The sequence below is a fragment of the Egretta garzetta genome, unplaced genomic scaffold (genome assembly GCF_000687185.1).
Source record: "Egretta garzetta isolate BGI_Z169 unplaced genomic scaffold, ASM68718v1 scaffold372, whole genome shotgun sequence".
Taxonomy (NCBI): Eukaryota; Metazoa; Chordata; class Aves; order Pelecaniformes; family Ardeidae; genus Egretta; species Egretta garzetta.
In genome coordinates, this window is record NW_009258889.1 from 658651 (window position 1) to 677833 (window position 19183).

At 45.6% G+C, this 19183-nt stretch overlaps 1 protein-coding gene across 1 annotated transcript in view; it reads left to right on the forward strand.

The window, feature by feature from the left end:
* SLX4 (SLX4 structure-specific endonuclease subunit) overlaps positions 1-18601 on the forward strand; it is a 29457-nt gene extending 10856 nt beyond the window's left edge. The window contains 11 exon segments of the mRNA XM_035889665.1: positions 688-1001; positions 2495-2777; positions 4184-4272; positions 6620-6766; positions 8485-8563; positions 8566-8638; positions 9800-12261; positions 13490-13592; positions 13705-14187; positions 14808-16666; positions 18519-18601. Of these exon segments, the coding sequence (XP_035745558.1) occupies positions 688-1001; positions 2495-2777; positions 4184-4272; positions 6620-6766; positions 8485-8563; positions 8566-8638; positions 9800-12261; positions 13490-13592; positions 13705-14187; positions 14808-15144 (4370 nt within the window). The 3' untranslated portion in view covers positions 15145-16666; positions 18519-18601.
* Positions 18602-19183: the final 582 nt, after the last annotated feature.

Sequence of the window (19183 nt, forward strand, 5' to 3'; positions counted from 1 at the left end):
TAACAGACATATGTGTGTACTATATGCTGTTGAGCATGTGCTTCACGATTTCAGTGTGCAAAAAGGTTTAGAAAGGAAGACAGCTGCCAGGGGAGAGTGTTGAGTGCTGTATAGAGGGGAGACTTCACTCTTCATGACCCTGCTCAGGGCTCCTCCTGCCAGGAAGTACTGCCAGTTGGATTTGGGGTTGGGCATTAGTAAGGCAAAGGTAGTAAGGCACAGGATTCCCAAATGAAAGCTTCTCAGCGTTTGTGTGAGCTGTGGTTTGATATCATCAGTGACCTGTACACAGAAAAAAAGGAGTCCTTCAGGAATTTGTTGGCTTTTTTTTGTGAAGCATTGGTATCTGGTCAGCTGCCATACAGGCACCATTCCATGGGTTTGGGAGTTAGACTGCATGGATATCAGTTGCTTCAGTAATGATCAGTTTTTGTAGGAATGTGACCGCTCCCAACAGGCAGCAGAGCAGTGTGAGCAGGATTCAGTCTTTTCTGGAGTTAATTTCTTCCGTAAGGGTGATGTGAGGCTTTGGACTGCCTGTGGAAATCTTAAGAGTTGTGTCCAGCTTGTAGCTGCCTTTTGGTCATCACTGACTACAATACCTGAAGGAGTGGGCATGTTGGGTTCCTCTGCCCTATGTGTTCAGCTGTTTATTTATTTGGATCCCTCTTCCTTTTATTTTTAAAGAGAAAAAACGGCATAAAAGAGGCCCAACTGCACCTCCACCATTACTGCTTCAAGACCCAGAGAAGGTCCGCAAAAGGATCCAAGAGCGAGTTGCTATGTTGCTTGCAGAAGAGATGGAATTCCCTCCCACCCCTCAGCTTCCCACTAGTAGGATTTTGGAGGATGAATCTGGGAAAGCAACCTGGCTCTTGCCGTTGTCCAAAACCAGGGAGTGCTTTTTGTGGAATATCAGTGCTCTGACAGGACCCTATGACCCTGAATCATTCTACACTGCTGGATTAACCCCTCCGATTGTACCTTGGAAGCCTGTGCAGGTGCGGTGCTCTTTTGTCCTTGCTCTGATACTTGTGTCCCTCAGTTCACTTGCTTTGTAACCCTTCTGTTTCCTCATTTGGTATTTAAATAAGTGATCCCCCGCCTCTGCATACTCATACTCACTGTTCGTGCCCTGTTGTTCCCTGTTCTTACATAGTTAGGTTTTATGACCTTGAACTTTCCTTTCTCCCATTTGGAGAGGAGACCAAGGCTCACGTTACCATGTTATTCCTTGAGCTCTCAGAAAATACCACTGATGGGAACAGATTGGGTACTGAGTAAAGGGACCCCGTTGTGGTCATTTTGCCACTAGTTTGTCCATGTTTTCAGCAGCCTGACTCTTGTTTTCCTTCTTGGCACTTTTCTCTGATTGATTCTAGTATGGGCTTTGCTCGTGTGTTGCACTCAGCAAGGACCTGAGTGAAAAGTTTAAACTGAAGACTGCTGTTTGTCTTGCACAGAGGAGAAGGTGGGGACACCTGGAGTTGTAAAGTGAAGCATTTGCACTTTAGGCCTTCCCTGTGCATCCCACTGCCTCTTGTTGCATACAAGCTTTGATCCAGTTTTCAGTTTCACTGTTTCATTCTGGTTTTTATCTAGATCTCCTGCCTCTTTCAATGCTCTGTATTTTTATAAAAAGTGCCTACAGAAGTAGGCAAAGCTCTTTTTAGTCTCATCTTACCACACACTTGCTCGCTGAGAAGGATATCGCTTTTCTTCCTTCCCTCATTCTTTTCTTGATGCTGCTATTCAAAACCTATAGTGAATATATAGGTGCTTTATTTCATACTTCTTCCCTAGTCAAAGCCCAGAGTTTTTCACTGCTTATCACAGGCTAGGGGTGTACTGGAGAGGCTCCATTCTATGAAGATTTTTGACCTTTCGTACAAACCAAAAACTGCCAGAGAAGTTTAAAAATAAAAAGTAGAAAATTCTGTTTTCCCGTCTGATTCTTTCCATTCACAGAAATGGCTAAACCATTTTTACTTAGAAATAAACAAACAAAACTATTTTTATTGGGAAACAGAGACCAAACCTGGAAAATATCAGCTCCAAGGTGAAAGTCTGATTTAGTTACATGTAACTGCAAAACCATTTCAGAACTCAGAACAGAAGCACCTGGAGAGCTTCAGCTGTGACTGTTGCCAGGCGCTCCAGCTTTAATGGAATATTTAGATTTTGGAGTGGGAGCATTTCCACCATCCTTTCTCCCTGCTTGGCAATTGCCTGCACAGACATGCTCCTGGAGAAACCACCTTTTCTGCATTTTCTGTTTCCTTTCTTCTATCCAGAGCTGTCTTATCTCTGGAGAGTGCTTCATAAAACTGCAGAGAGCTTTTTCCTCAGAAGGCCCTGTACCCAGGGAATGCTCTGTAATCCTTCACTTGATGTTTCAAAAGCATGAAGTAGAGACTGTACTCTGAGCTCTGCATATACATAAAATGACACCTAATCTATTGGTGTCTTTTTTTTTTCCTACTCTTTTGAACAGAATCATAAGCCAGAGAGCCTTCTGCCATCGGTGGAATCTGATCAGCCAACCGTATCCCAGCAAATTCAGCCTGACCTCAGTTCTCAGGAGCCCACTCGCACAGAGGTTGGAGGGCAAACTTCTGATGAATCCAAGTCAGGCCCTGAAGGAAATGGGCAGTTTTTATCTCCCAGCCAGAAGGATGTTCAGACCCTGCAGGACCTAGTTGAGTTGGCCAGGGAAGGACTTACCCTTACTCAGTGGAACGTTGATGCTGACCACGTTCAGGCAGCGGAGCAGCCAGGTAAGTTCTGGCAGCTTTGTGAGCCCTGTCCCTAGTCCCTTCAGCTGCACAGAGCCAGACTTACACTGTGCTACATTAGGAGAGCCATGACACCACCTACGGGATGTTGATATTGATCCAAGAGGTGATATTGTGGGGAGACATTTTTCTGCAGTAAGCCTTAGATACAGTCAAGCTGACGTTTCTGAAATGATTTATGAATTCCGGTGTTTAAGAGAACTCCTGGACAGCAGATATTAAATTTTATTTTAAAATAATTCCCTTATTAAAATATCTTCCGCCAGGAGGGAGCCCAAACATGTTCAACAGCTGGGACAAAGTCCTCATCCCTGATATTTGGACAGTCTTTCTGTTATGTGCACTGTCTTTTCAGGTCTTGAGACAATTGGATGAGAGAGATGTGCAAGAGGGATGATCTTATGTTGGTACATCGATTACACAAACCTGAAGTTTATTGTACCTCTACAGGGTTGAAAAAATACAACACCTATAATTCCTCTATGGGCAACTCTCTAATGTCCCCAGTCATAATTGCATGTGGTGCATAACTGCACATTTCAAGGTCAATGATATCCTTTAAAATGGCCTGGCTGTTCAGCAGAATGTATTGTGTGTCTCCTGCTCACCTGTGAAAGAGAACATGGTTGCTAAATTCACTTGTCTGCATTTTCACTTGGGTATAATACTCCACACATCCCCTACTAAACTGCAGCAAATGATTCCTGGTCCTATAAAACTACTCCTGGGGATTTCAGTGGAGGTATAGCTTCCTGGGTGAGGGAAATAATTTCTGCGCATAAATGTATATTGTGTGTGTAAATGAGACCGGGTGGAGAAAAAACACTGTGCAGACACTAATGCACCAGAACCCATTTCTCAAAACATTCATTCTTTCTGTTGCTCTGCATCCTGCTCTGTGCCCTCTGTAGACGACCACAGGGCTCAGGCTGTGCAAAACTGTTTTCAGTGGCTGCCTCTGAGCACTAGGGCCCGCAGCATTGTGTCTAGTTTGCAATGCAGATCCAAGATACACTCTGCCTGTCTGCTAGGATGAGGCCGCGGCATGTCCCGTCCTGCTCTGTGTTGTTTTTTTCCCAGTGGAGGAGAACTGAGACGTGAAAGCAGAGAAGCATGCTGCACTCCGCAGTTCCTCCATCTGGATGACTGTGGCACACGCAAATCTGCAGTAGATTGGTGCTGCTCATGGCTGAATGGTACTTGGGTACCCGCAGCCTGTCACAGCCCAGAGCCAAAGCCTCCAATAAAGGCAGGAGGGAGAGGCTGAGCTGGTTATAGCAGCTGTCTCGGGGAGCTGTCACGGCAAGGATCCTGTTAAAGAGTTCTTTCATCACTCTGTCTCACAAAGAAATTGTATGTGATTTGCAATGTGCATTTTCTTCTTTGAGGAAAAGAACTGCCTTCCAGTGATATTCCATGTAGTGGCTTTGTGGCCCCATCCAAAGAGAAGAACCTCCTGACGAGCAGCTGTAAAAGAGTAAGGACAACCCTTTTTTCCACTTTTTTTTGCATTTGTTTATCACCGTAAAAGAGAAGTTTGTGCAATTCATAAAAGTATGGAATATTTCCCATTCCTTTCCATAGAAACAAAGAGGTGCTTAAGGTTCACAGTCGCTCAGGAATCATCACGGGCGCAGGTGAGATAGCACATATGGTGGTATTTCATTGAAGCCCACAAGCAGGCCTATGGATTTTTCAGTACTTGCCCTACCTGGTGAGAGAGATGATTTAAAATGACAGGTAATGTAAGGCCAGTCTGAGCATAGTTTATATGAAGAGAACCAGGTTAAAGAGTTATGTTATAGCACTAAGAATATTTGGTGGTAGGAACTAGGGATATTATTTGGGGGTATTAAAAAAAAAATCCTTAGCAGGAAAAAATGTCTTGTTTTATAGCTTCTGAGTCTACTAAACCAGAGGCCTTTAGCAACACAGAGACTGTTCTGATGCTGTCGTTGAAACTCAGTTGCTACCAGCAAAACCAGTGTGATCATTTTTTCAGATTTAGTTTGATTCCATGATAGTTTTCCTGAACAAATGAAGTGTTGCTGAAGAGTTGGATTGCCAGTGGGAGAGATTTATGCTTTATGTGAGCACAGACAGAGCATAACCATGTTGAGCAAATACATCCATTGCATTGGTAACGCATCCGCCCACCTATGCTTAAGACCCTTGTCACATCTGTGGAGTCCAGTCTAGCTGGCCTCCTCAGTCGGAGAGAGTGTTCTGGTGTGTTTTCCGACAGGAGCACATGCCCTCTCAGAGCTGTCTTCAGACCAGTCTGTTTGCTTTGCACAGAGAGTGGTGCAGCCAGGAGGTTTCTAGCCTTATTTAATTTCCCCGTTCCTGATTCATAATTTTAGCATCAGCAGGAAAGGTGTTCTGGGCTTGCTGCCTGGAACGTAGCATCAGGAGTCTGTGTTTGCTGGCTTCCTGAGGTACTGTCTTGCAGGTGTCCTACCTGCCAAGAATAAGAAAGCAAGAAACATCAGATTAGTTTCCAGACTGAGCTTCCTGTCTTCCCCTTGGAGATCAGTCCACACCACTGCCACGACATGCAGAGTCTTCTCTAGCCCACCTATGAAGGCCTGGAAGAAGCATTCCGGTGTGTGCTGCTGTTTTGGTGCTAATTAGTGTTGGCTGCCCGCAAGCACATGCTGGAGCGAGTAGAAAAGTTGGGTTTCTACAGTCCGCTGCTAATGTAGAAACCTGCTAGTAAAATAAAGAGCTGTGTTGTTCCAGGTGGAACTACATCTTGTGCAGATGTTCACTGGAATAAAACTTGCAGTTCCTCAACTCTGCAGTAGGATTGAAAAGCACAAGGTCAAATATTAGTGTGTTAACTACAAACCGGTTTCCACTTAGAGTCAGACAGCCTCTCAACTGTGAGCTGAGGATCTTTCACGCTTTTCTGAAGCACTAGCCACCTCCAGAGCCACAACAGTTGCCTAGAGGGATCTGAGCCTTTAGAAGATTGCCTGGGGTGGGTTTGTGCTGGGAGCAGCTCCAGAGCAGAAGCAGAGCATTCACTATTGCTGTCTTTGGCAGCATGCCCCAGGTCTGACCTTACCATCACCAGTCATAGGTAGCTCAAGCTACCTGTGTTAACAAGCCCTCCCTAAAATTCCAGCAAGGGGTTCTAGAACAATAATAGAAATTATGTTTCTTTTTTATAATTGAGTGGAATTTTCAAAAGGGGTTTCAATAACAAGCACATAAGTTCCTTTAACCTAGACACCTATGTGATTTTATTCTATATGGGCCCCTTGTTGCAGAGCCGCACTTCTCAGCTGCCATTGCCAGACAGTGAATGAGAGAAGAAAGGCTCATTACCCCATCCCTGAGTCATCATCTTACTCTAATTATAGTGAATTGAGTTCAAGTCCATCAAAGTGGAAATTACAGTTTCCTAAAAATGTGGTGGAAGGCAGTAGATCAAGAGGCCAGCTGTAGGCAGTGGCTAGACCACATCAGGAAATGGTGTGGTGAAGATCTGAGGGTGATAATGTGCTGTAATACAAGGCAGAACAAGTACAGTAGAATACAACACGACTGCCCTTCCTTCACAATTGCCAGACTGTGAAAAAGCAGAGGAAAACAAAGCCAGAAATGTCTGTTAGGCTTGTCTTTTATTTGTAGCATGGAAGACCTGAAGTTGATAATGCTGATGATTCTCTTCAGGGGGCCAAGGCAGTGTATCCAGACTGAGGCCCACCGTACAGCAATGCTGATAAACTGGGTTATTCTCTTCTTATTTTTCAGGGAAAAATACGGTTTGAGAGCTGTAACGTAACTTCTGTCTTTGTGTTCCTTCTGTGTTCTAGTCCTCTCTCAGGTTGCTGGCTGAAGATTTCAGTGCAATGGTCAACAACCCCCACTTAAGTGATGTCCAATTCCAGGTGGACTGTGGGGAAGTCCTTTATGCCCACATGTTTGTGTTGTACGCACGGTGTCCGCAGGCCGTTCAAGTTGTAAGTACTGCTGATACACTTTCCTCCTCTGCTTCAGGAAAGCCCAGACTGCCCACACCTACAATCAGTTAATGCTACAGAATCAGCACAGAGCACTGCTGGGCCTAATGGCAAGTGCTTCTGGATCTGCAGTGGTTTTTCAGCTTAGGAAACCAGAATCCCGACAGAGTGGTGGAAAATGTGGTACCTTATCTGGGCAGAATATGGAGAGGCAAGGATCCTCCTTGCATTCTGCCCATGAGCAATGGATGAAGCTTTCTAAGTGCTTTTTGCCCTTGAATTTTTGCACCTGTGCAAGTGCAGGCTGCCTTGTCCATCTCTGGGCATCCTGCGTGTCACCCAGGCTGGGAAGCTTGATTATGGAGTAGAAGGATTCTGGGAAGAGCTTGAAAATAACCTACACAGAGTTTTTGTTGCTCTCAGAGTTGCTTTTTGGAGGTAGCTGCACTGAACTGTGCTTTTTGCAAGGCTAGTGAAGTAGTTCTTATGTTCCCAGAAGCATTTTGGGTCAAATAGTTCCCAGCCTGCTCCTATGCAGCCTCCTGTTGGGACAGTGAAAGGCACTGAGCCTAAGATTTGAACTCTGCTCTTTCATGGAGCTGCTACCAGTCCATACAGCCAGCTCCCTCAGAAAGGGAAGCTTTCTTTAAAGCTGCCCTTTTGGAAAGTTTAGTTTTACCCTCACGCATGTTGGCAGTAGTTTCCACCCAAAGTGATTCAGGCCATTTCTAAGGGGTCCATGAAAGTTTGGGGAGGGGAAGTAAGTTCATATATGCCATACACCAGTCTTAATATTAATTTTGTAAGGGATCTTCACTATTAGCAAGTGTGTGTGTGCCCACAAATCAAAGGACTTCAAAAATTATTGGGTTAGCCACATTCTCTTATTATTTCCCTGAAATTCCACTGTTTCAATGGGCAGGAATCATTTGTGTGGGTAGCGTTGTGGGATTGGCCCTATGCTGTATTTTTGATGCCTGCAGAGGGTTGTTTTCCTGTAAGTCCCCACGTGCAGAACAGCATTTCATGTTTATTTTCTGTATAGGTGAGGGAGTGCTCTTTGTTGGAGATTTTGGGTAACAAGGAGTCAGTGATTAACTGGAGATGACTTTGGAGCTCGTGTTTTCTGTTGCGTGGTGTCTCCTAACTTTGGAGAGAATTTCAGAGAGCACAATATGTGATTTGGCCACAAAGGAAGCAAGACCTTACTGAACTGGAGATGTGTTTTTGCCAAAACCTGAGATAAAATTGAAACCACACAGATAATGGTCCAGTTCAGTGGAGTAGTATTTTGTATGGTGTCTCTTTTCTTGTGAGACACAGAAGAACTGAATTTTGGCTGTGTATCAAGGGTAGGTAAATTTAAAGCAGATCAGAGGAAGCTCACTTGTAGAGAGGTGTAGATAACTCCGGAAATCGTGCTGTAGGAAGTAATTTGATCCAAAACTAACTGGGGAACTCTAAAATCATCTTTTATATGTGTGACTAAAACAAGCAGTTAAACTTTATTGAAGCTAACAGCTGGTCAGGAAAGAAATGGCCTGTTCCATATGAAGCTCTGCATAACTGGTCATCTTAGCTTCCCTCTGAGGCATCAGGCCCTGGTCCCAAGGGCAAGACTTCGGCAGACGAAAGGATTAAGCTGATAGGAACAAGAACATTGGTCGTGGTGTTCCTGTACCAGCAAACGGACTGTGTTTTCTTTCTCCTTACCCCAGGTTCACAGCCAAGGGTTCTTAGTGGAGGAGGATGGCAATGCACAGACACGCCGTGTGCTGCTGAGTGATGTGACAGGAGAAAAAAATACCTTTATGCTGCTGATGCTGACATCCCTGCTGGGGTGCTGCCCCAGGTGGCGGCTCTGGCTGCCAGGTTTGTATCGTGAGCGTGTTTTGGATCCCCTCATGCTTTCAGCCACACAGACCCCAACCTGATATCTTCTGTTGCAGTTTTTAGTGCTTACAAATTCCATAGTCCTCTGCTTACATCTTAAATGAAACTTGCACCTAAGAACATCCAACCCTCATCTTCTCCACACATTTCTCTTCAGGTTGTACCTGTGTGATATTTCCCATGTTCAGTATATGCTTAGCAGGCTTTAGCCAAGAATTTTGTCTCAGGATGTTTACTGGCAGCTGATGTTGACGATTATGAGCATATCTTCTATGCGCGATTCTCAAAGCGTTGCACTAGCGATGCACTTAATCTGAACAACACTTGCAGAATGTATTGGATGCTTAGAACTCTGATGTGTTGTGTCGGCTGTGCTCTTGGTCGTGATCCTAGGTGTGCACTAAGTAGAATCATAGAATCATAGAATGTCCTGGGTTGGAAGGGACCCCTAGAGGTCATCTAGTCCAAACCCCCCGCAGGAGCAGGGACACCGCTAACTAGATCAGGCTGCTCAGAGCCCCATCCAACCTGGCCTTGAATGTTTCCAGGGATGGGGCCTCCACTACCTCTCTGGGCAACCTGTTCCAGTGTTTCACCACCCTCATTGTAAAGAACTTCTTCCTTATATCTAGTCTAAACCTATCCTGGTTTAGTTTAAAACCATTACCCCTTGTCTTGTCACTGCTGGCCCTACTAAAAGGGCCTACTAAAGTAAAGAGCTTGAAATAGCAGTTGCTGAGATACGGGGAGAAAATGGTTGGGTCTTGCCAAAATGTGTGTACGGAGGTGCCCTATCACTCCAAAAAGCCATGAAGCTTGCACATGACAGACATATCCAGCCCCAGCCATTCCATGGGGCTCTCACCAGTGCAAATGGCAAAGGGGTTCTAGTGTAGTCATACAGCTGTTCAGTCTCAAACATAAAAAAGGAAGAGCGAGCCTGATGCTTTCACATGAGTGCACCTGGAAAAAGGAACTCCAAATTTTAGGAGTATATAGGATCTTGTACATCTTAGGAAACCAGCATCCTAGTGCAGATCTTTACAAGGCTCACGCAAGGGATCAGGCAGCCAAATGGAGGAAAATACTAACGTTATACTGGAGGAGGAAAATACTAACGTTACTATTATGTCCTTGCAGGTTTGGTGTGAGGGAACTGATGGCAAAGTGTGAAAACAACACCACAGAGAGTCAGGCGTCTTCTGGAGTGGATTCAGAAGATGATCTTATCTCTGTGAGGGATGACAAAGATTGTGAGGACAGAGCCGAGAACTTCCAAGACCTCTTGAAGTCAGTGTGGGTGGGTGAAGATGAGGAAGAAGCAGCTATGCTGAATGCTGAATGCCAGAATGAAGATGACAATGGGGTGGGTGAGCAGGAGCTGGAGGAAATCTATGAGTTTGCTGCAACTCAGAGAAAGATGGCTCAAGGTGAAACAGAGGTGAGCGAGGGAACAGACTGCAGCATCTGCAGTGATACTGAGGCAGCCCAAGGCATAAACCAGCAAACTGAGGAGGAGGAGGTAAAGACACCTGAATCTGCTTCAATAAGCAACAGCTTCAAAGATTTAAGGGATGACAATGATGTGGAAAGATCTAAATGTGACTCGTCTGCACAAGAAGAGAAAATGCAGAATATAAATAGGCACAAGAGCATGAATGATCCACAGACCACTTTTGTGCCTCACCACAGTGAACCTCAAAAATGGGACGTAGCATCCCATGGTGCCATCGCTAATGAAGGAGAGACTGTTAGGAGATGTGAAGGTGTGAAGGATTCCAAGTCATCTCAGGTCTCACATGACGAGGCAGCTCACTGTGAAAAAGAGTTTCCTAGCTTCCATGGTGATACTAATATAAATGAAAGTTATGAATGCTTGTTTTCTGCAACTCAGGGAGATGACTGTGAGCCTTCCCCTGTGAAAGAAGTTGTTAAAGAATCAGGAGAGGCTCCTAGTGAAAAACATGTTGATGTTAATGATTCACTTCTGTACAGCAAGTCACAAAAAGACCTCTCTCCACGCAAGAACGGTTTTTATGGGAGTCCTCCTCCCAAACCTTATGTGCCCCTTTTTCCTGCCGTTGGCTCTTCACCTGCATCTCCAAAATCAGAGAGTAAGATTGCCAGAGAACATGTGTCAACACCAAAGCAAAACAAAAAGGAAAAATCATTCCCATCTGATGAAATACGCTTTCAGAAAGCCAAAGAGCTGGATACCGCATCAAACGAGAACGCAGTTTCTCCAGCAGAGCTTCCCCACACTGATTTAAACAAGCATACATATGTCCCAGTGGTGTCATCATTAGTCAGCAGAATGCAGGATGCTGCAGATCAGGGGAACAAGGAGGCTAATGTTATTGTTTTATCTTCTGATGATGAAATGGAGTTACAACAAGACAAGAAGTCACCAGAGTCAGGCTCTGCTTTGAAGAAGATGGAAATCCCTGGGCAACCGAAATGTAAAAACATAGAACAAAGTCCTGAGATACCAAAACCTGAACATAACTCATCTGTCACTGAAACAGAGCAGAGATCAACCCAGGTCTTACATGGCATTACAGATACGGTGCATATAAGTAATGATGTAAAGATGTCCACCGAATTGCCTCTCAGCAGACAAATAGATGCTTGTACGGAACGTAAACAGGGTCCAAATCTGAGCCCTGAAAAAAGGCTCGGTCATGAAATGTCTTCGGGTACAGAGAGCTCCTGGCTTGTGCCAGACACACCGGTTCTCAGCAAAAGCAGAAGTTTCTCGACACAGACTCGGGTCACAAGTATTAATTCTTTAAAGAGTCCAGGATCTAAACTCAGCACAAAGAACTTAGTAGCAGGTAACAGTAACCATGAAATGACTGGAAATTTAATAAAAGTTCATGAAACAACATTGTCAGACAAACATTTGCCTACGGAGAACTCAGTTGATGAAAGGAGCCCTTCCAGAAGCCCAGCAGCAGGATCATTTTCCAAGAACTCCCCACCTGTTTCTCCAGTGGATCCAATTCTCCTCTCCCCTGGCCACACCAACATAAAAAGCAAATGTGCCAAGATCTTATCTTTATCCAAACCTGTGTCTCCGTGCCATGAGCAGTCACAGGAAGGTAAAACAAATATCAGTGTGGTTGAGATAGAGGACAGTGAAAAGGAAGTGAGTCTGCCTTCTTTGAGTAGCAGTGTCTTGCTTTGTGACGAGCCCCCAATCCCCGTTGATGACTGCTGGCATGTTGACTATCTGTCACCAGTCAGAGGTAACAGCCAGGAGACTAACCAGGTCAGCCGTGCAAAGACCAGCACTGCCAGCAGCCCCAGACCTGGCTCTTGGCATGACCAGTGGGAGAGCCCACTCCACGCGCAGGGAATTAAGGGCAGTACCCCTCTTCGAGGAAGTCCTGTCAGCAGAAGAACAACTTTGCTCTGTCTTGAAAAGAGTCCTATTGAGGCATGTTCATCAGTGGGCAGTAGACCAAGTTACCTGAACTCCAAAATCTGGGATGACTGGAATGGAGAAGAGGAGGAAGATGATTTTGCAGAGATGCTTCCTTTGTCTCAGAGGTTGTCAGCTGCAGCAGGTCACTGTCAGACAGATCCTGTAAAGACTCCTGGTGAGAGCTTGTACTGATACTAGATTTATTGGACTAGGTTAAATTGTTTTCATTTTAAGTGGTCATCTTGCCTGTGGTTCACTTGATACATTGAAGGGATCTTTTGGCCTTCTGATCTGAAGTAGTTGTCAGGGACAGGCACAAAGAAGGTACAGTCATCTTCTGATGTGGGAGAGACCTTATCTAAATGTGGGATTCCTGGAGCATAGCCGCTTGTATTCCATTCATGTTGACAGTGATGGTACTCCTTGCAGAAGGTATGGGTACCTGGAGGAGAAAAAACTAACCAAAACAGAACAAAAAAACAGCCTTCAGCTTGCACGCTGGTGGATATTTGTTCCCCATCATAGTGGGTGCTCTGTAGAGTCTTGCTTTTCATGTATTTGTGAAGCGATGCTTGTGCTAACGCACATGAGGACATCAGGTAAGCAACACAGCAGCGCAGGCACAGAGGCTTTCCTTGCGTTGAGGCTAGCTGGGGGTGGGTGCCTGTCCCTGCCCGTGGGTAGGCTTCGAGTGTGCTTTCCTGCAGAGCTCTGCTGATGCACTGCTGTCTTGTGCTGCCTTCTGTTTGCTAGTTCTGGGCCCTTGCAACAGACCTCTGCATGCCTGGCACGTACCCTTGCATGGTTCCTTCCATCTAAGACCAGTAACTGATTTCACAGTATCTAATTAAACATATTATTAATTATGCCATACTGAGTGATTAGTTAACAGGTGTTTAGAACATGACGTTTGAGACTGACTGTGCTTCACAGTATCAGTAAATTGGTATCATTAAATCAGTATCTAACTCAGGACCCCAGAAGCTTGACTTGCTCAGTTTCTTCCGCATCAAGTCCCTATTACAAAATTTCCTTCCTAGGAGAAGAACCACTTTACAGAATTCAGTAAACAAGTTTGTTTTTTTTTCAACTGCCTTGTAAAAATTGCCTGTGCTAACAAAGCCCTGAATGAGCTTCGTATTCAGACATGATATATGTCTTAATTTAAGCTGTTTTCTGATTTAAAGTCAATAAAAACCAAGTATCCGAGTTTAGAAAGAAAAAAAAGTGTTGACTGTTCTGTCTAATATGAAGCTGAGTAATAATTAAAAGAGCTTGTAGGAAAGTAGTGCTACTTAATTATTATATAATATTAGAATGTCTGCCCCTAAAAGGGGAAGATATCAGCCATTTTAAGTCCTTTCTGTACTCATTCTGATCATGGTAATTTCATTCTGCTGCAGAACCTTCCTGTCAGGAGAATGACAGGTCTCCCAGCACTCCAATGACACCAATGCCAGCTTACTCCATCATGGAGACGCCACAGCTGAAGAAGGAGTTGAGCAGGTTAGCATTACCTCCACGATTACATCTCTTCAGGAGCAGCAACTTGCTGGCAAGTAGTGTGAAAGAAAGCTCCTGGTGCAGCATTATATTAACCTAAGCTCCCACCTTTCAGATTCGGAGTTCGTGCTCTCCCGAAACGCCAGATGGTGTTGAAGCTGAAGGAGATATTCCAGTATACTCACCAGGACGTGGACTCGGACTTTGAGGATGAAATCCCATATTCCCAGCCCCCCCCGATGAAGTCCCCAGCCAAACGCTCTAGGCAGTCCAAGGCAGACCGGACTGCAGGTAGAAAACGAGCCAGTGCCACAAGGGCTGTGGGCAAAAGGAAGCAGGTTGCTACGGCTTCTTCAGTGCTCCCTGTGGGGAGGGCTGATGATGACCTTGTTGGATGCCATGAAATGGGCCATGCAGCACCCAAGGAGAGAACTAAAATGGCACATCACCCAGAAGGAGCCAAAGAGCAGAAAAGGTCATCTGTATCTCCAGAGAGATGGTCTCCAGCAGCTGATGGTGAGGAACCAATGCTCTCAGCATCTCAGGAGCCTGCAGTTTCTTCAGTGGATGGAAGCGACATCTCTCTTGATTCAGAGAGGTAAGGGAACAAAATACTAAACAAAACAGTGGTGCAGGACAGAGATGAGCAAATGTGGCAAAGAGAGCTGAGTGTCCATGTGGCCTACGGTGGCCCTGCCACCTCCTTGGCGTGTCATTTGAAGGTCAACACACTCCTACAAAAGAAACAGATTTTTTTAATTCTAATTCTCAGCGAGCTATTCTAGAACACAAAAGTGCTTGTGGCTGCCTGTGGGCAAGGCCCAGATCTGGCATGCCTGGTCTCTGCAGGTTAGAGCGACAAGGAGTGCTCAGCGTTGACTGGGAACCTGCAGCTAGAGGAGGGAGAGGACAGCACAGCGCTGCTCGGCAGAGGCTGCCGCAGTACGGCAACAGTAGGTGCTATGGGTCAGGAGCAAGGAATGCCAGACAGCTCCAGGGCTGGGTGAGCAGGGCCAGCACTGTTGAGGCTGGGATGGGGAAGTTTGCAGAACGTGTGCCATGTTTTGCTTCGCTCATTTTGTGGGTGCTGATATTGGAGAGTGTGATCCTACAGAGGGTAGTCACAGGGGTTGGCCATCAGGGACCTGGGGAGCTCTGGTCCTGTCCTTGATGGCCTGTTCTTTCCTTGATCTCTGGTCTACTTGATCTTGCTTTTAGTTCTTTCGTGAATGGATTTGAAGCCTGTGCTTTTGCATCCGAGGAAGAGGAAGAGGAGGTTCCAGCATCTCAGGCAGCAGCTCGGGAAGAAGATAAGCTGGAGGCAGTAAGGTGCTACATCCGTTCAAACACAGCCCTGTACCACAAGGTTCTCTTTTATGAGCCAATTGAGCTGGCTGAGCTGCACACAGAGCTGAAACAGAATGGCATTAAAATTTCCAAGGCAAAGCTGCTGGACTTTTTAGATGCTCACTGTATCACATTTACCACGGCCGGAGCCCGGAAAGAGAAGGAACAGAGAAGAAAGGGGAACAAAAAAAAAAGGAGACGGTACTGAATGGAGCCCACTCCTCCATCCTGAAAATTTTGTACATGGAGGCCTTCCTGATAAGCTGGAAGCCCTGTTCCAGGCTGGTGCTAGCAGTGGTGCTGTGATCGGTGGGTGCACTGCTCCTCCTCGTGGCCTGCTGTCAGATGACATGCTGGAGAATGGGTCTGAACTGAACTTCCTTTCCAGCCCTCTGGGCCGAATTGCACAAACCCCTCTGGTCGCTGTCCTGCCTTCAGCACACAGATCATCTGGAGCCTCTTCCCCCTCCCCGATTTTCCTCCTGTGCCTTTTCTTTTGTTTCCATTTTTCTAATAGTTTTTAGGTCCCCAATTTTTCCTCGTGTTGGTGCTTCTAGAGGCAGGTGCTTCCCCCAGTGACACTTGCCAAGACCTTTTTCCTGGCCCTGGGCTGTGAAACGCTTCACTCTTCTAGTTCCAATATTCTGCAGAATAACCTGCCTGCAAGAAACTGGTCCCCTTTCCTCTGTGTAAAGCACTGAATGCTTAGACCCCAGCGACTTCCATCTTCATTTCTGCAGCCTACGATTGCCCTGCTGATTGTGAAGGCAGGGAGCATTGCAGAAATAGGCCTTTCTTCTGTCCCTGGCTCAATTTGCAATCTCTGATAAAACTCCTTAATCTGTGTTTCTTAAATGGCTGCAAAATGGTGGAGGTGTTTTTCTAGTCTCTTCGTGATGGCTCCCAAAAGTGCCCTCTGACACCAGATGTCGTGTGAAAGCCCTTTAGATTCAAACATTCAGTTCCGTATGTTCACTTGCATGCTGGATCTGTGTTACAGATACCATCTGCTCCCGTTTTTCTGAGCGCCTTTTTACCTTGTCAGTGTAGCTTGAGTATGTCCTTGACAAGAAATATTTTTAAGACAGTATTAGAGTGACCACTGGACCTCTTCAGCACTTCTTAAACCTGATCTAAAGCCTTCTCTGATCAGTCTTGTTTCCAAACTGGTCTGACCTTAGGTTGCAAACTGTCTGGGACTCTTGGGGAAGTCTTGGACCCTAAACTATCATCTTTTATGTATTTACTTTCACAACATCGTCTAGAAGACTTTTCTCTGTTCTGGCAGTTCTGAGTCTGCAAATCTCACTGGACAAAATGGACACAACACTTCAAAAAAAAAAGAAGCCAGATTTCGAAACGTATTTATATATTTGGAACATGCAAATATTTTTTTCTATTTTTGATACAGTATATCTTCGGGTTTATTTGATTTATATTATATACAATAAACAATTTGTAAGGTGCTAACAATAAACTGTAAATAACGTCTTATGATAGGCTTGGGGGGGTTCTAAGTGGCAACGCTGGGTCTAGTCAAGACCAGTAGAGTCTGCAACCTGTGCCCATACTGGCTGAAACCCCAAGCAGAGAACTGGAGGAAGAGGCGTTGACACGGATGCCCAGCAGCGAGGAGAGGTGGGAGAAATCTGGCAGTGGCCGATGAACGATGGATTGGCTACCTGGAGAGAGACGAGCTGCCCGGTTCAGCTGGGCTGTGCAGCCCTAAGGTAAGGGAGACTTTTGGGGGGAAGGTGTTGGGGTCTGCCGGGAGGACAGGCTGTGGGGAAGGGTCTGGTCTGGCCCTGGATGGGGAGGGCTGCTGGTGACAGGGGAATGGGTGACCACTTCTGAGCCTCCTCTTCTCCATCAGGTGTCCGGGGGGGACACCTCCTAGCAAAGCCTTCTGCCACATCTAGTGAATTTTCAGGAATTTGGGATGGTTTTCTTCCCTGGCAGTCACATCGCTTTTCCTCCCCCACCTCTTTGTGCAAGAGCTGCCAGAAGATGACTTTGTTCCATGAAAAGGAACAAGGCTTGCCTTAAGTGGCATTCTAGGAAATGTTGTTCCCCTCCACATACCGTGTATTTCTCTCTCAAGTACACACTTCATACAGGGAAAAAGCTTTGGTCTTACTCACCAGTCTTAATATGGGAAAATAAATAAGATCCCTTCGCAGCTTTTTTGCTCTGTTTTTAGGTAAGACATTTATGATCAAGGATTTTGTAATCAATTATTTATTACATCTTAGCCTTCAGTGTCACAGTTCAGTGGCTATAAATCACATTCATTCGAATAGCATTGTGTCATAAAAAACTTCGGCATGTTATGAAAAAAACCTGAATTTTAGTCACTGAAAGTGTCTCCATCCTCCTATCTTTGTCATCCTTGAACTTTGCCACTGGGCAGTCTTTGCCTGATGCAGAAAGATGATTTTAATATCACATCTGTGCTCTCAGGGCTTGGAGGTGAGCGCTTTGCAGAAGCTCGCCTCGATGCTTCCTTGGTGCTGAAGCTGACAAAATGAAATGTCTCTTGTAATTCTAAAACTTCTCTCAGATGATGAGAAAAGGATTTAAAATCTTCTACACCCTTCAAGACCACAAGGCCAGAGCTGACATACAGTGCAAATTATCTGAAAGCAATTATTCTTTTGCCTGCTTCATTAATCTGTAAGCAAAGCGTGCCTCCCCAGGCTAGCACTGGTGTTGCCATCTGCCAGTGAGAATGTGTTGGCAAACAGTTCCATTTGTGTGCAATTCTGCGTTTTCTTACCTTCCTAATGCAGGCTCATTTATCTTGGAAAATACATTGTCATCATTTTTCATTCCCAACTGTAACTGATAGTAACAGCTATCAAAAAATATTTTTATACTTGTTTGTTTTAGCACTTCCAAGGCTGCAGGAAAAAAAAAACCACCTTCTCAACTAAGGTATTAGTTGTTTTTTAAGTTAAAGAAAAGAGCAGATACCGTTACTGGTATCGCACAAAGCTTGTGTCTTACCAAGATGCTCTTGCCATAGGAGCTCTGAGTGAGCTTTGCAAAACACTGCTTTTAAATTCGCTGTGACAATAACACAATCTGTGGCGTTGGTGATGGATACTCCTTTGCAGCTACCACCGTGTTGGGTTGTGTATTGTCACCATTTCCTGCCTGAAAAAATAGCCGCAGTAGGTTTATTCTGAAAAGCTGCGCTGCAGATGTTTACGTAATAATCTTGCATGTGCAAAAAGAGCTGTTTTCTTACAGGGGCACAGTTCCATGTGTCCACTTACTCCAGAAGTCACCCTGTCTTAATGGCACTTCTGGAGCGGGCCTGATCCATCACCGTGGTCTCTGCCATGGCCAAGACCCACGTCCAAGCCACTTTAACAACAAAACATGAGAATGCTGTAAAATGCAGAGCGATGGCTGCTGTGCCTTCCCCTTTTACTGGGCCAGCAGAGCCCAGGTATTACACTTACAGCGCCAGTGTTTAAATATCAAAGGATAAATGCGAGAGCAATCCTTCCCGCAGTTCTTCAGAGGGACTGGAGCTGTTCTGGAAGCGCATTTCAAATGTGCTTGTTTGCTTTTCAGATCATTCCAGCATAAAACAGCTTTCAGAGGCGTTGCATACAAGCTGCTTGTTTAATGAAACACAAAGCGCCTGGGCGAGGTGACGCAGCCTTCAGCAAAGACGTCTCTGTGATTTGGTTGCTGTCCCCCAGAGGAGAGTCTCAGAGGTACCTGCAATATTTGTCACAGAATCCCAGAATGGCAAGGGTTGGAAGGGACCTCGGGAGATCACCCAGTCCAACCCCCCTGCTCAAGCAGGCTCACCTACAGCAGGTTACACAGGACTTCATCCAGGCAGGATGGAATATCTCCAGAGTCTGCCCAGGTTCCTCGCCTCTCCAGCTGCTCTACTGCCCAGGCAGTCAACTTGTAAGCTTAGATTACTAAGGAATGAGTTCTCACTACGGATTTAAGTGATTGCTAAGCATTTAAGCTCACGTCTAAGCTCAGCACAAAGCCTCCTTTCCCAACATCAAAGACCACATCTCCACGCTCGGGTCTCAGGAGGCTCCAGCAGCCTTGACGGTGCCCCAGTAGGGTCCTAACCTCTTGGAAGGGCTCTGAGCCGAACATACAAATTTCCAGAGCTCTGCTTTGGTGTCCTTTAGGTGCTTTCCTCTCCTTAGAAAGCGCTGGCTGCTGTTGCGTCTTGTTCACTGAGCTGCTGCAACGAAGGGCCCGTGTTG